This window comes from Eleutherodactylus coqui, chromosome 10 (genome assembly GCF_035609145.1).
Source record: "Eleutherodactylus coqui strain aEleCoq1 chromosome 10, aEleCoq1.hap1, whole genome shotgun sequence".
NCBI classification, from domain to species: domain Eukaryota; kingdom Metazoa; phylum Chordata; class Amphibia; order Anura; family Eleutherodactylidae; genus Eleutherodactylus; species Eleutherodactylus coqui.
Genome location: NC_089846.1, coordinates 66,601,454 through 66,618,683, shown reverse-complemented (window position 1 = coordinate 66,618,683; position 17,230 = coordinate 66,601,454). Strand labels below are relative to the sequence as shown.

The following is a 17,230-nucleotide window of genomic DNA, read 5'->3' as shown; positions in this document are numbered from 1 at the left end:
GTTGCATATTTTTTTTTTCTCTCAAAACCGGCTGTGCAGACCATTGCACCCGGCATTAATACTACAGGGATAGAATTGTGTAGGCAGGGCCAGAAGACATACATTATTCATTGAATAGACGCAGTGTGGCTTTTCCTTTGAAAAACAAGGGAAAAAATTCTATTTCGCCTGCCTCTGACAGTCCTCAGGGCTCTGGGTACGTGTGTGCTGCGTGCAGAACGTTAAAAAAAATCAGACGCAGCCAGCTACGTTTTACTGCAGGCTTGCGCCAATTTTTTTCCTGCATGGGAAATCCCTGATCTGCTGTAGCGAATAACTTTGCATCACTGCAGTTCTGTGACACATTTGCAGGGCCACAACACAGTTATTAAACTTAGTAGTATTCATTGAATACACGCAGTGTGGCTTTTCCTTTGAAAAACAAGGGAAAAAATTCTATTTCGCCTGCCTCTGACAGTCCTCAGGGCTCTGGGTACGTGTGTGCTGCGTGCAGAACGTTAAAAAAAATCAGATGCAGCCAGTTACGTTTTACTGCAGGCTTGCGCCAATTTTTTTCCTGCATGGGAAATCCCTGATCTGCTGGAGCGAATAACTTTGCATCACTGCAGTTCTCTGACACATTTGCAGGGCCACAACACAGTTATTAAACTTAGTAGTATTCATTGAATACACGCAGTGTGGCTTGTCCTTTGAAAAACAAGGGAAAAAATTCTATTTTGGCTGCAGGCTTGCGCCAATTTTTTTCCTGCATGGGAAATCCCTGATCTGCTGTAGCGAATAACTTTGCATCACTGCAGTTCTGTGACACATTTGCAGGGCCACAACACAGTTATTAAACTTAGTAGTATTCATTGAATACACGCAGTGTGGCTTGTCCTTTGAAAAACAAGGGAAAAAATTCTATTTTGGCTGCAGGCTTGCGCCAATTTTTTTCCTGCATGGGAAATCCCTGATCTGCTGTAGCGAATAACTTTGCATCACTGCAGTTCTCTGACACATTTGCAGGGCCACAACACAGTTATTAAACTTAGTAGTATTCATTGAATACACGCAGTGTGGCTTGTCCTTTGAAAAACAAGGAAAAAAATTCTATTTTGGCTGCAGGCTTGCGCCAATTTCTTTCCTGGCTTGGAAATCACTGGTAATACAGCATGCTGAGGGGTAGGGGTAGGCCTAGAGGACGTGGACGCGGCCGAGGACGCGTAGGCCCAAGTGAGGGTGTGGGCACAGGCCGAGCTCCTGATCCAGGTGTGTCGCAGCCGACTGCTGCGCGATTAGGAGAGAGGCACGTTTCTGGCGTCCCCACATTCATCGCCCAATTAATGGGTCCACGCGGGAGACCTTTATTAGAAAATGAGCAGTGTGAGCAGGTCCTGTCGTGGATGGCAGAAAGTGCTTCGAGCAAGCTATCATCCACCCAGAGTTCTGCGCCGTCCAGTGCTGCAAATCCGAATCCTCTGTCTGCTGCTCCTCCTTCCTCCCAGCCTCCTCACTCCACTACAATGACACATGCTCAGGAGCGGGAAGACTCCCAGGAACTGTTCTCGGGCCCCTGCTCAGATTGGGCAGCAGTGGTTCCTCTCCCACCAGAGGAGTTTATCGTCACTGATGCACAACCATTGGAAAGTTCCCGGGGTCCGGGGGATGAGGCTGGGGACTTCCGGCAACTGTCTCAAGACCTTTCAGTGGGTGAGGAGGACGATGACGATGAGACACAGTTGTCTTGCAGTGAGGTAGTAGTAAGGGCAGTAAGTCCGAGGGAGGAGCGCACAGAGGATTCGGAGGAAGAGCAGCAGGACGATGAGGTGACTGACCCCACCTGGTGTGCAACGCCTACTCAGGACAGGTCTTCAGAGGGGCAGGCAAGGGCAGCAGCAGGGCAGGTTGCAAGAGGCAGTGCGGTGGCCAGGGGTGGAGGCAGGGCCAGACCGAATAATCCACCAACTGTTTCCCAAAGCGCACCCTCGCGCCATGCCACCCTGCAGAGGCCGAGGTGCTCTAAGGTCTGGCAGTTTTTCACAGAGACGCCTGACGACCGACGAACAGTGGTGTGCAACCTTTGTCGCGCCAAGATCAGCCGGGGAGCCACCACCAACAGCCTCACCACCACCAGCATGTGCAGACATATGATGGCCAAGCACCCCACAAGGTGGGACGAAGGCCGTTCACCGCCTCTGGTTTGCACCGCTGCCTCTCCCCCTGTGCCCCAACCTGCCACTGAGATCCAACCCCCCTCTCAGGACACAGGCACTACCGTCTCCTGGCCTGCACCCACACCCTCACCTCCGCTGTCCTCGGCCCCATCCACCAATGTCTCGCACCACACAGTCCAGCCGTCGCTAGCGCAAGTGTTGGAGCGCAAGCGCAAGTACGCCACCACGCACCCGCACGCTCAATCGTTAACCGTCCACATAGCCAAATTTATCAGCCTTGAGATGCTGCCGTATAGGGTTGTGGAAACGGAGGCTTTCAAAGCTATGATGGCGGCGGCGGCCCCGCTCTACTCAGTTCCCAGTCGCCACTACTTTTCCCGATGTGCCGTCCCAGCCCTGCACGACCACGTCTCCCGCAACATTGTACGCGCCCTCACCAATGCGGTTAGTGGCAAGGTCCATTTAACTACGGACACGTGGACAAGCACAGGCGGGCAGGGCCACTACATCTCCCTGACGGCACATTGGGTGAATTTAGTCGAGGCTGGGACAGAGTCAGAGCCTGGGACCGCTCACGTCCTACCCACCCCCAGAATTGCGGGCCCCAGCTCGGTGGTGGTATGTTCGGCGGTGTATGCTTCCTCCACTAAAGCACCCTCCTCCTCGTCCTCCTCCTCCTAAACCTCTGTCTCGCAATCTAGATGTGTCAGCAGCAGCAGGACGTCGCCAGCAGTCGGTGTCGCGCGGCGTGGCAGCACAGCAGTGGGCAAGCGTCAGCAGGCCGTGCTGAAACTACTCAGCTTAGGAGAGAAGAGGCACACGGCCCACGAACTGCTGCAGGGTCTGACAGAGCAGACCGACCGTTGGCTTGCGCCGCTGAGCCTCCAACCGGGCATGGTCGTGTGTGACAACGGCCGTAACCTGGTGGCGGCTCTGCAGCTCGGCAGCCTCACGCACGTGCCATGCCTGGCCCACGTCTTTAATTTGGTGATTCAGCGCTTTCTGAAAAGCTACCCACGCTTGTCAGACCTGCTCGTAAAGGTGCGCCGGCTCTGCGCACATTTCCGCAAGTCCCACACGGACGCTGCCACCCTGCGCACCCTGCAACATCGGTTTAATCTGCCAGTGCACCGACTGCTGTGCGACGTGCCCACACGGTGGAACTCTACGCTCCACATGTTGGCTAGGCTCTATGAGCAGCGTAGAGCTATAGTGGAATATCAACTCCAACATGGGCGGCGCAGTGGGAGTCAGCCTCCTCAATTCTTTTCAGAAGAGTGGGCCTGGTTGGCAGACATCTGCCAGGTCCTTCGAAACTTTGAGCAGTCTACCCAGGTGGTGAGCGGCGATGCTGCAATCATTAGCGTCACCATTCCTCTGCTATGCATCTTGAGAAGTTCCCTGCAAACCATAAAGGCAGCCACTTTGCGCTCGGAAACAGAGCCGGGGGAAGACAGTATGTCGCTGGATAGTCAGAGCACCCTCCTGTCTATATCTCAGCGCGTTCAGGAGGAGGAGGAGGAGCATGAGGAGGATGAGGAGGAGGGGGAAGAGACAGCTTGGCCCACTGCTGACGGTACCCATGCTGCTTGCCTGTCATCATTTCAGCGTGTATGGCCTGAGGAGGAGGAGGAGGAGGAGGATGAGGAGGATCCTGAAAGTGATCTTCCTAGTGCGGACAGCCATGTGTTGCATACAGGTACCCTGGCACACATGGCTGACTTCATGTTAGGATGCCTTTCTCGTGACCCTCACGTTACACGCATTCTGGCCACTACGGATTACTGGGTGTACACACTGCTCGACCCACGCTATAAGGAGAACCTTCCCACTCTCATTCCCGAAGAGGAAAGGGGTTCGAGAGTGTTGCTATACCACAGGACCCTGGTGGACAAGCTGATGGTAAAATTCCCATCCGACAGCGCTAGTGGCAGAAGGCGCAGTTCCAAGGGCCAGGTAGCAGGGGAGGTGCGGAGATCGAGCAGCATGTACAGCCAAGGCAGTGCAACAGTCTTTAAGGGCCTGGACAGCTTTATGGCTCCCCAGCAAGACTGTGTCACCGCTCCCCAGTCAAGGCTGAGTCGGCGGGAGCACTGTAAAAGGATGGTGAGGGAGTACGTAGCCGATCGCACGACCGTCCTCCGTGACGCCTCTGCCACCTACAACTACTGGGTGTCGAAGCTGGACACGTGGCCTGAACTAGCGCTGTATGCCCTGGAGGTGCTTGCTTGTCCTGCGGCTAGCGTCTTGTCGGAGAGGGTGTTTAGTGCGGCTGGGGGAATCATCACAGATAAGCGTACCCGCCTGTCAACCGACAGTGCCGACAGGCTAACACTCATCAAGATGAACAAAGCCTGGATTTCCCCAGACTTCTCTTCTCCACCAGCGGACAGCAGCGATACCTAAGCAATACGTAGGCTGCACCCGCGGATGGAAGCATTGTTCTCTATCACCATCCAAAACGGGGACATTTCTGCTTCATCAATCTGTGTATAATATTCCTCCTCCTCCTCCTGCTCCTCCTCCTGAAACCTCACGTAATCACGCTGAACGGGCAATTTTTCTTAGGGCCACAAGGCTCACTCATATAATTTTTCTAAAAAATTTTTATACGTTTCAATGCTCTTAAAAGCGTTGGAACTTTAACTTGAACCAATTTTTCGTTAAACTGGGCTGCCTCCAGGCCTAGTTACCACTTAAGCCACATTAACCAAAGCGATTAATGGGTTTCACCTGCCATCTTGGTTGGGCATGGCCAATTTTTACTGAGGTACATTAGTACTGTTGGTACACCAATTTTTTTGGGCCCTCACCTACAGTGTAATCATAGCAATTTCTATGTTCTTTGCCTGCACTCATGGTACAGAAAGGTGTGTGGGGTTGGCCTACACTTTAGCTACATAAATGTAACTTGGGCCTTGGCTATACTGCAGCTACTGAAATGGAACTAAGACTGCGCTCCCACTATACTGCTGCTTCGGAATTGTTCCTGGGGCCTGTGTAGGCTGCTACTATTACTTAAATGGAACTTAGACTATGCTCCTCCTATACTGCTGCTTCGGAATTGTTACTGGGGCCTGTCTTGAGTGCTACTATTACTGAAATGGAACTAATACTGTGCTCCCCCTATAATGCTGCTAGTGATATGTTAGTGGGGCCTGTCCTAATGCTACGGCTGAAATGTTACGAATTCTGGGCTCTGCCTATACCGCTGCTAATGGTATGTCTCTGGGGTGTGGAAACAGAGGCTTCCCAAAGACATGATGGCGGCGAGGCCATTTCCCACCAACGCGGTTACTGTTAAGGTGCATATAACCACGGACACGTGGAGAGGACACGTAGTGCCTCAAAAACATCCCCCTCCTCCTCCAACAATGAAAACATTCTTGGCAAATGCCTTTGCATTGGTTCGTCTGGTGGCAGTCCAAGAATTTCACCTTTACCGACACAACAAGAGAGCCCCCCCACCATCCCCCCGCCACGGCCCACTTAATCCTGGCCACATTCTGAAAACCAACAAAATACAACCGTGCTACTAGGTCCGCAGTCACCACCACATTACCACCAACGCGGTTACTGTTAAGGTACATATTACCAGTCTGACTGGGGCATACAGACACCTTGACAGAATGAATAGTGTGTGGCACATAGGTTCCCCATTGCTATGCCCACGTGTGCAGCTCCTGAAGGAGGTGGCACAGGATTGGATTTCTCATTGCTTCTGTACAGCATTGTGGGCTATCGCCCCACCACTTTTAAAGAGGGTCGCTGCCTAGCCGTGCCAACCCTCTGCAGTGTGTGCCTGCAGTTCCTCCTCATGGCAGACGCACTTATAAATAGACATGAGGGTGGTGTGGCATGAGGGCAGCTGAAGGCTGCGCAGGGACAGTTTGGTGTGCGCTGTGGACACTGTGTCGTGCAGGGGGGAGGGGGGTTGGGCAGCATGTAACCCAGGAGAAGTGGCAGCGGAGTGTCATGCAGGCAGTGATTGTGCTTTGTTGTAGCTAGTGTGGTGCTTAGCTAAGGTATGCCATGCTAATGAGGGCTTTTCAGAAGTAAAAGTTGTTGGGAGGGGGGGGGGGCCCACTCTTGCCGGTATTGTGGCTTAATAGTGGGACCTGTGAACTTGAGATGCAGCCCAACATGTAGCCCCTCGCCTGCCCTATCCGTTTCTGTGTCGTTCCCATCACTTTCTTGAATTGCCTAGATTTTCACACATGAAAACCTTAGCGAGCATCGGCGAAATACAAAAATGCTCGGGTCGCCCATTGACTTCAATGGGGTTCGTTACTCGAAACGAACCCTCGAGCTTCGCGATAAATTCGTCCCGAGTAACGAGCACCAGAGCATTTTGGTGCTCGCTCATCTCTAGTAAAAACGCTTATTTGCGTCACTTAGGCTTCATTCAAACAGGCGTGACAAATTTGAGCAGCCGTGTCTCCGCCCCTAGTCTCTCCCCCTCTCCGCTCCAGCCTATGGGAGCTGCCAGCAAGGTGGAGTGGGGAGGGGACTTTAGCATGTCTTCCTTTTATCACATTGCCAAGCACGAACTTGGATTGTTTGTGAGATGGGATGCATTTTTAACATTAGAAAGTCCTATTTACTTTCACGTTAAAAAATGGCAGCAAAATCAGGTGAAAAAAACACGCTAGAAAATCGCAAGTGGCAGCGATGCTTTCACAAGAAAAAGTATCGCTGCCGCTCAAACATTTCATGAACAAAACTGTGATTTTACCACGATTTTCTCACGGCGATATCACGATCGCCAGTGTTAAGGAGCCCTAATTGGGAAAGAGATCTAGAGGCCAAATTCTCTCCCCAGCAGTGGACGAATGCTCCAAGTACGCCAGTCTATTAGAGACCCACTATAAGACAGTGTCAAGATGGTATTATCCTCCCACCAGAAAACACAACATAGCTCGGGAATTTGTTCGTCATGTTGGAGGGGATGAGGGGGGCAGGGGGGCAGGTTCTCTTTATCACATTCTTTGGTGGTGCCCTCTCCTACAAACTTTATGGAGGTCAGTTTTCTCAATGATCTCTAAGCTGGGGGGCTCCCAAGTAAAATCTACACTGCAAATGGCCTTTCTTTTATTGAAGATTGAAAAGACCCCCACGAAATCTAAAAAACTCACCTCCCACATTCTCCTGTGAGTAAAACTCTGCCATCCCCTCTCTGGATGCTCCTATGAAAAACTGTTTGCAGTCAAAAATGACACTTGGGAATCTGATAAATCAATATGGCATCCTTGGCTGCACTTTATGGAAAATGGATTAGTCATATGAGTCAGAATGTGTAAAAAGGTCATCGAGCAATCCTAGCAAAAATGTGCCGCACATAGGAAAAGTCGTTAAACAAAACAAGATAGTGGCTCCCTAGTCCTCCCCACCCCACCCTGTCCTGATCTTTCCTAGTTCCACCACCACCCTCTCACCACTTGCCCCTCCCCTACTCCTCCCCTCCCAACCCAGTTAACTATATGCAATGCAAAGAGGAAAAAAACAACAAAAAAACAGACTAATGTATGATCTGAAAGGTTAATGGTAAAAAAAATATTTATATATTATTATTTGTCCTTAAAGATAATATAGAATCTATACATAAATATGTTATATACACCTGTTCTTTCAATAAAAACTCATTGGACATAAAAATTGACTGGTACAGAGGGAGTGAGAACCCTGCCCAAAACGGCTCAAAATCAACAAAAGAAGAGGAGGAAAGGAGACAATAGGTGAGCATAGAAGCTGCTGTGGTCGAGTAGTGGTAACAGGGAGCAGAGATATAGGAGATGTAGGAGGTATCCAGAGATTAGGATGAGAGATATATGAAGAGGACAGGTTATATATAGGAGACTACATGTGGGGAAGTATAGGGAGATTAGGTCAAAAATGTATGGAGAGAACAGGTTGTGGACTGGAAAGTATGTGTGGGGTGGTATTGGAGTATTAGGGCAGAGACATATGGAGGAGACAGGCTGTAGACTGAAGGTTACTTGTGAATGGGAAGGGGGAATATTGGGAGATATCAAGGAAACAGTGAGCATAGTCGGACCCACACCTGATAAGTCAGAAATATTATCAACTGGAATGCCCTTTTAAAATGCTGATTCTGCAGCCTCCTTAACGTTATCAGAAATTAGGATCTTCTGGTACAGAGGACTGGAGGAGAGGAGGCCTAGGGCAGCAATTACTTACAAAAACTGAGATTTCAATGTTTAGATGTAGAACAAAATGCATTCAGTTATAATAAAAATTATTCATTCCCCCCCCCCCCCCCCCTATTTTAAACCCAGGAATATTAGTGAACTGGAGGCCACTGCCCATGAGAAATGGGCTATAATTCCTCAGTAATGCTGTCAGAAGGGTCTGTCTGGCTATCCTCAAGTTTGTAGCAGGTCATAAAAGTAAAAGGTGCTCTACTAAGTACTATAGACGCTTGTCATGAAGGATGTTATGGATTGGTACTGAGTGTACCTAATGAATATCTGCCCCCTTCTTAATTAAGAAGCAAGTGCATGCACTAGAACAAAGAATCACATGCTCACACATAGTTCAGTTGAATGACACTTCCCCTTTACTAATCAAGCTGCATGAGGTTTTATAGACGATATGCATAGTTAGTACGTCACAAAGTACGAATCTGTAGCTGATTGGTTATTGCCTAGGAGCTGACGTCATCATCTGTGGTATTTTGGTTGCATTCCTCTCTGGAGGCGCCATTTTGAGTATACTGTTAGAAGCATGGTGGAGGGGGGAGTGAGTAGTTCGCCAGCACTTTAGCAGGTAGCTGTGTTAGCACGTGTAGATCAGAAGAACATATTTGCAATAGGCATTTTACTTAGGTTATTACAATCCCCCCTTAAAATGACTATCTCTATCTGTCCCTAGTCCCTAATCCTGGGCCTAGTCTCTTCTGTCTCTAGTGCCTTGGAACTCTTTTGTGCCGTACATCCAATGAATCATGGCTATCCCACGACCCCCCCTTGCCATGGATTTTGCACATCGAGAAGTCAGAAGCTGGCCCTATTGTAATTGCGTAGGGGAAAGAGTCTTTAAGGGAGTGTAGGATTTCTTGTAGTCCTCTGGATTCTCCATGTTCAGCAGCGTTGGCGAAGTATTGTCTACAGCTTTCTCACAGAGTTTCTTCAGGCAGGGTAGTATGCAGCAGACTATGATGGTAAGGATAATCAGAATTACAAGTATGGTTATCCCTATCTAGGCTACCATGCTCTGCCACCCACTCATCCAACTAAAGTATTGGTTCCATGGGTCATTTATACCTGAGTTTTTCTTTAGCTCTACTGATAGTTCCTCTAGCTTTTGGATGGCTAAGGTCACTTTACCGTTTTGTCCTGTGTTGTCGCGGATGTATGTGCAGCAGGTCTCCCCTATCATTTTACATACCCCTCCTTTCTCTGCTAAGATCATATCTAAGGCCATTCTATTCTAGAAAGTCATGGAGAAGGTCGGTCCTAGCTGGTCTGCTAGTCCCTGTAGGGCGTCTTTGGTGTCCTCAAAGGTAGGGTCAGCTATAGCTATCATCTTGTTCAAAGTCTGTATCTTAGGGCGTAAGGTGTTAGCTACAGGTGCAGGACTGGGTGAAGGTTTCCACTTGTTGGTGTCCGTCATGTCCCCTAGTTTGAATTACCCAAGGGGATAGTCTGAGCCCAACCCTATATTAGTTCCCAACAAATATATTCCGGCATCCCCAGGGCTCGGATTTTCTATAATTAGGGTGAGAGGCGTGCTGAAGTCGATCTTCCGATGTGGAGGCATCTGCCAGTCTTGAGTAGGGTCATGCGATTAATTAAGGATTTCCCGTTTCTGTCTTTCTTGTCTAAGCCACTCTGTGGTTTGTAGCTGCAGTCTGTCCCTGTGTTCCACCCCACGGATCCCTAATAGCTACAGTCCTGTCCCCAGTAAGAATCTGTGATGCATATGTATATTATGCCCGCATATCCATTACACTGCCATGAAGCTTGTGGGTAGGGGCTAGGTCACAATAGTCAAAGGAGAATGTGGCTGCATGGATGTTGGATGAATTGTACCAGAACGTAACTGTACCCTCGTATGCCATAGGCCAGGGGTTCCAGTTCCCATACTTTTCTCTTGTGATGGCTACCTGAGATCCGCCCCCCTCGCTAAACAGCTCCAGTAGTAGAAGGATATATAGCATAATTATGTCTGCTCCTCAGGAGGCGGAACCTTCTTGCAATGGGAGGCGTGGATCCAGGAGCTCTTTCCATCTAGTTTCACTGACGTGGCTGTGGTCAGTAGCACCTGGTAAGGACCGTCGTATTTAGGTTCGAGGGAGTGTTTTCTCACAAATCTCTTCACATAGATCCAGTCCCTGGGGAGTAGATCATGAGTCCCCGTGTTGGCCTCTGGATCTTGAATAGAAGAAAACACCTGGGCATGTCCTTTGGTTAGTTCCTGTGCCAGGGACGTCACATAATTAGTCAGTACATCAGACTGGAGCTGGAGCTGTTGGGTGAAAGAGCAACCTAGTCTGGGGGCTGACCCGAACAAGATCTCATAGGGGGACAGGGAGTGTTCTCCTCGGGGGGTGTACTGGACACTGAACAGGGCAATGGACAGGCTCTCAGGCCAAGGCATGCAAGTCTCTTGGGAAATTTTCAACATTCTGTTTTTCAGGGTGCCGTTAAGTCTTTCTACCTTCCCACTCTTCTGGGGATGGTAGGGGGTATGGAAGGCTAGATTCACTGCTAGGGTTTCCCACACTTCTTTGGTCACATTGGCTGTGAAGGCTGGTCCTTGGTCACTCTCAATCACTTCCGGGACTCCGAATCTACACACTTCTTCGCTGAGTAGTTTCTTTGCTGTGGTCTTCGCGGTCATATTAGTCACTGGGAAGGCCTCCAGACAATTCGAGAACATGTCCACTATTACTAGTGCATATGCGAACCTGCCACTTTTTGGCATCTGGATATGGTCGATTTGAATTCTCTGAAAGGGGTACAGATGCTTGGCCTTTTCTCTGCGTCCAGGATTGTATTCTGCACAGATGGCACACGATTTGCAAAATCTGTCGGTGAGGGAGGAAATGCTTGGGGCCACGTAATACTTTTGGATAAGGGCATTCATCAGTGTTTTAGACTGTGCAGGGCCCTGTGCCCATTGTACTACAGCTGGGTATGGGCATCCGGGTAGGCATAGCTGAATAATTCTGAAACTGCAGTATGCATTAAAAGTGGCATTTTGTGGTCAATTTGGAAAAAACACTTGTCATATTAGTTGTGTTGAGCTATTTCAATTGTTTTTGTTTGATTGTCTTTTTGCAAAGAGCTGAAAGTTTGCAAATTTGGCAGAAAACCTAATGTACAATGAGGGGGGTTGAATAATTTTAATTGCAACTGTAGACCATTAGGAGTACTGATCATAACATTAAAGGGGGTGTACCAGAATTGAAAGTTATAACTTGTAGATCAGTAGGGGGTCCCACCACTTAGATCCCTGCCAATCTCAAGAACAGGAGTCACCTGTCCCCCGTTCTCCTCACTGCAGAGTTACCGAACCTTCTCAATGAGGAGTCTGGATAGAGTGCTGGACACTCCATTCACTTTCAGTGGGGCTGTTGACATACCAAAGCAGCACCAGCTCAATTAAAATGAATGGAGCGCTGACCGCGCATGGTTAGCCAGTGCTGCCTTCATACTGATATCACTGTGGGGGAAGAATCGACCTAGGGGTTGACCAAATGACAGAAGTGATTGCTCCCTAGATCGTCATACAATAGTTGGGGCAGAGTGTCGCTCCACAGCAAAGACAGGATTGAAGAGCTCACAACGGGGCCTCCATACTCGAACACGACTGTCGTTGGCGCCCAAACAAAACTTAGTATGTAGTAGTCCTGGTTGCTCGTTCACAACACTACTGCAATTGAAGGTGATGGCGTTGTGGTTTTAATGACAGGACACGTAATGAGTGCCATGACACCAAGTTTCCTTCCGCTAAATGCCCAGAAATGGTCCAGTCAGTGCCCAGGGTATGTAATGAAGGTGCCACCTGTGTCTGGTTGGTGGACAACAAAACTGTTGGATCTGCTCGTGTTTGTTGGCAGAACAAAACAACTCTCTCTACTGGTGGTCTGTCTGAGTCGTCCGGAGACTTTTCACCGTGTGTGCGTTTCCTAACAGCTTGGTCAAAATGGCCTAGATGGTGGGAAATTTGTCAAAATGACCAGCCTCCTTGTTTACCTCCAATAATGCAGCCCCTCTTAAAGTCTGTTGACTGGGCAAAATGTCATTGAGTACATCGTAGAGGCATGTCTAGTAGTCAACGATCTCTCAACAAGAGGCACACTACACAAAAGTAGCCTATGAGAGCCTTTTGTATGGCAATGGAGTAAGCACTTTTACAGCCTCTGGTGGCAAGACCGAGTGTCTAATTCTACTGCAAGTGTAATCATTTATATAGCTGCCTGAGACATAAATGCATGCCGAGCTTTGCAGCAATCTGACATTTCTATCTGGGCACATTAGTTTAGTTTTTTTTTTGATACATGAGTCAGTCCTGTACTAAAAATTGAAAATCTTAAGTTCAAGATTGTCAATGACTAAAACAATGAAGAAGTTGACATTTCTGACATCTGTTAGTCATAGATCCAATTATATACCTATCTATTAGTAAAGGATAACTCATCTGTTGTTACTCCACTGAGTCAATGCTAAATGTTATACATGTGTCTGTACAGAATAACTCCCCCAAAGATGTATCCGTTCACTGTTTGATGACATACATCGGGATGAAGTTGTATAACTCCCCCAAAGATTCTCCCATCTGCTTTACTATTCATACAATATTAGCTGATGTCGATTGTCTCTTATACCATCTGGGTCTTCTCTAGAATTCTCTTTCACTGGAATATTTTAGTAAAAAGATAAATGTCATGTCTAATAAGTACTGGTTTATTAAAGGGGATGTCTCATGAAGGCAACTGTTGCCTATATGCCCTACCAGAGCATATGGCTATCATAGAGAAGTGTCCCATGTGGGGTTGGCTACCTCTGTCTTTGGCAAAATTAGTTGTTTGTCAGGGGTGCCAGGAGCGAGACCTGGGGTATTCAGCTGATGAGACACCCCCTTTAAGAATGGCTGTATAAAACAATAACTATAATAATGCAGTCCGTCCATTTAAATGGAAATAATGACATCACTTGTATACCTTATATTCAGTAGTGACATCACTGGGACTGTGGGGGTGAGGTACACTATAAATGGGACCACAGAAAAGAGCACTATAACCATAAAGGGGAGGCACTATAACAAAGTGAAGTCACAAAGGAGGTGCTGTAACTAAGTGGGGCCACATAGAGGGCACTATTAGTGGGGCCAAAGTGGGAACATTAGTTTGTGGGACCACAGAGGGGGCACTAGTACTATGGTTGGGTTACTAAAAGGTTCCTTGCAGAATGGGGAGATTGTACAGAGACATATAGTGTTTGACCATCATGGTCTGGGCCTGGATAAAGAAGAAAAAACGACATCATAGATCAAAGGAGATTTCACATGTGATTACTAGAAGTACCTGCACTGTAATCACTAGCACTGTGTAAAACTGGTGGTAACTGACTATTATTCAGAGATATACTAGTACTGTGAGGGGGAATTTGAAGGGCACTATTACTATGAGAGGGTCACTAATGGACAATATTACTGTGAGGGGGTCACTGACATGCACTTCTACTGTGAGGAGATACAAACAGCATGACTCCGCATAAAAGGGGTTTGGCCTAACACAAAAAATTGTCCCGGTTTATTGATATTAAGAATTGTCGCTTTTTTTCCCTTTCACAGGGTCCACCACATCGAACCAAGTTTTGTGCATCTTCTCCAGCTCCTAAACAGAGGCCACAGCCACACAAACTGAGCACAGGATTAGCAAGAGACCCAGACCTTAAGCTTATGAAGGTTGGAAACCACCTTAATTTATTGAAATTGAGCAGACATGCATTTAATGTATATAAGAGAATGGAAACTGTCAGGTTTGTGGTATAATTTTTGCAGTATTTCACAACATAAGATTTTGGTTCCAGTCATATAAACAGCTCAGTGTCCTTACTGTGAATGAGGTAGCTCACTTTTCCCACTCTAACAGCAGGAAATCCAAGCACAATCTGCTCTACCAATCAGTAGCTGAATTACAAAGTATAGCAGCCATAGTATATAGTTGGCAAACACTTGATATAAAAGTGGCTACATCATATGTTTTGAAAAGCCTTTGATATCCTGATATTACGTGTTGTCTATTTATTGTTTACAAGCACTGTATGGTATTTCTGTGATGTAATTTTCTTAGATGCATAGAAGTGTTTCCAAAATTTCCTTATTTCCCCAAAAACCTTATAATAGAACTGAGGACGATGCTCAAGTCTGGTATTGTACTGGTGAACTTGTGGTGGGCTTGTGCTTACACACAGCAGCCAATCGAAATAGTTAGAGCTGTAATGTACAGCGCCAGTGGAAGGAAAGAGCAACCGTCTGAGTTTATGTTGTGTAGGAGGCTGATTTCAGGCTATCCCAGATTCCCTTTTAGACGGTGCAACAAATAGTGGCCCTACACCTTTGATAGCTGTGGGCCAAATGCTCAATTGTCTCAATGCAGACAATTCCTGGACATAATGGACATCATGATAGGATGACCATAAACGGCATGATTATTGACCCCGTTTAACATCTAAAGTAGACGCCATGTATAAAACAAGATGTAATGATTGACCTTCCAATAAATTGATGGCAAGTAGTATTGTACAGAACAGTTCAAAAAGATAGTTCTGAGATGTATTTCTTTGTACAGTCACATTTAAAGCAATCATCTACTTACATCTACTTTAGGTGTTTACTGAGAATAAAAACTGAAATTTTGGGTAGGGAATGGGCTAAAATAAAAATAAGCAATACTCAACCAGTTAGATTATTTAATCCCAGTTCTCAATACGCCTCCGGTTATTGCTGAAGCCAATGGGCAACTGAGTGTTCACTGGAGCTTCTTCTTGGACCTGAGTGAGGAGTTCTGAAACTCCCGCAATGGACTAAGGGCTCATGTCCACGGGGAAAATAGGATTTAGGATCCGCAGCGGATTTCCTGCATGCGGATCCGCACCCCATAGGGATGCATTGACCACCCGCGGGTACATAAATACCCGCGGATCGTCAATAAAAGTGATTTTAAAAAAAATGGAGCATGAAAAAATCTGGACCATGCTCCATTTTCATGCGGGTCTCCCGCGGGGACGGCTCCCGCGGGCTTCTATTGAAGCCTATGGAAGCCGTCCGGATCCGCGGGAGACCTAAAATAGGAATTTAAAGCATTTACTCACCCGCAGCGGACCGCGAAGCTCTTCTCTTCCTCACGGCCGCATCTCCCTTGCTTCGGCTCGGCAGATGTGCCCGGCGCATGCGCGCGGCACGTCGACGACGTGCCGGCGACGTGCCGCCGGCGTCAGGAATTCATCCGCCGGCCGAAAATGAAGATCCGGCCGTGAGGAAGAGCAGAGCTTCGTCGCCCGCGCCGGATAGGTAAATTCTTTTAAATTGCTATTTTCGGCGCTCATGTCCGCGGGGCAGGAGGGACCCGCTGCAGATTCTCCATGGAGAATCTGCAGCGGATCTGATTTTCCCCGTGGACATGAGGCCTTAAAGGGGTTGTCCCGCGGCAGCAAGTGGGTCTATACACTTCTGTATGGCCATATTAATGCACTTTGTAATGTACATTGTGCATTAATTATGAGCCATACAGAAGTTATCAAAAGTTTTATACTTACCTGCTCCGTTGCTGGCGTCCTCGTCTCCATGGTGCCGACTAATTTTCGGCCTCTAATGGCCAAATTAGCCGCGCTTGCGCAGTCCGGGTCTTCTGCTGTCTTCAATGGGGCCGCTCGTGCAGAATGCCGGCTCCGTGTAGCTCCGCCCCGTCACGTGCCGATTCCAGCCAATCAGGAGGCTGGAATCGGCAATGGACCGCAAAGAAGCCCTGCGGTCCACAGAAAGACAGGATCCCGGCGGCCATCTTCAGCAGGTGAGTATGAAGACGCCGGACCGCCGGGATTCGGGTAAGTACTACCCGGTGTGTTTTTTTAACCCCTGCATCGGGGTTGTCTCGCGCCGAACGGGGGGGGGGGGGGGGTAAAAAAAAACAAAACCCCGTTTCGGCGCGGGACAACCCCTTTAATTCCACTCCCTGCCCAGAACTTTTTTTTTACTTTCGGAAAACCCCTTTAAGACTAATCTAGTTATATAGTGAATGCCATGAGAGAGACAACAATAATCACTACTGTGTCTTCTGTTTTCCTCTCTCCAGGTGGCCTCTGTGTCCGTGCACGTCTCTGGATTCAGTCCATCTCATCACCTGCAGTCCCTCTTCCAGCACTGGTCCCAGCCCAGCGGGAAGACTAGACTGAAGGTTGCTTACGAATTTAACCGCAGTCTCCTTGTGTAATGATTATTTGGGACTCACAATTCAAAGTTTTGGTAATCTTTAGTGGCAGAGTTGAGGATTTTTATGTCACAGAAAAGTATATTTTCTACAATAAAAGCTAGTGATTAAAGAGGAATTTGCCTTCAGTATATTTTTTAGTCATTCGTAAAATTTACCTACTTTATTAGTGAATACTAGAGATGAGCGAGCACCAAAATGCTCGGGTGCTCGTTACTCGGGACGAAATTATCGCGATGCTCGAGGGTTCGTTTCGAGTAACGAACCCCATTGAAGTCAATGGGCGACTCGAGCATTTTTGTATATCGCCGATGCTCGCTAAGGTTTTCATTTGTGAAAATCTGGGCAATTCAAGAAAGTGATGGGAACGACACAGCAACGGATAGGGCAGACGAGGGGCTACATGTTGGGCTGCATCTCAAGTTCCCAGGTCCCACTATTAAGCCACAATAGCGGCAAGAGTGGCCCCCCCCCAACAACTTTTACTTCTGAAAAGCCCTCATTAGCAATGCATACCTTAGCTAAGCACCACACTACCTCCAACAAAGCACAATCATTGCCTGCATGACACTCCGCTGCCACTTCTTCTGGGTTACATGCTGCCCCCCGCACGACGCAG

At 48.0% G+C, this 17,230-nt stretch overlaps 1 protein-coding gene across 1 annotated transcript in view; it reads left to right on the top strand.

Moving 5' to 3' along the window:
* The window catches only part of LOC136580566 (uncharacterized), a 48,742-nt gene extending 32,020 nt beyond the window's left edge, over positions 1–16,722 (top strand). Inside the window, exons 5-6 of the mRNA XM_066581216.1 lie at positions 13,974–14,087; positions 16,477–16,722. Coding sequence (XP_066437313.1) covers positions 13,974–14,087; positions 16,477–16,614 — 252 coding nt within the window. The 3' untranslated portion in view covers positions 16,615–16,722. The remainder of the gene's footprint in view (positions 1–13,973; positions 14,088–16,476) is intronic.
* Positions 16,723–17,230: the final 508 nt, after the last annotated feature.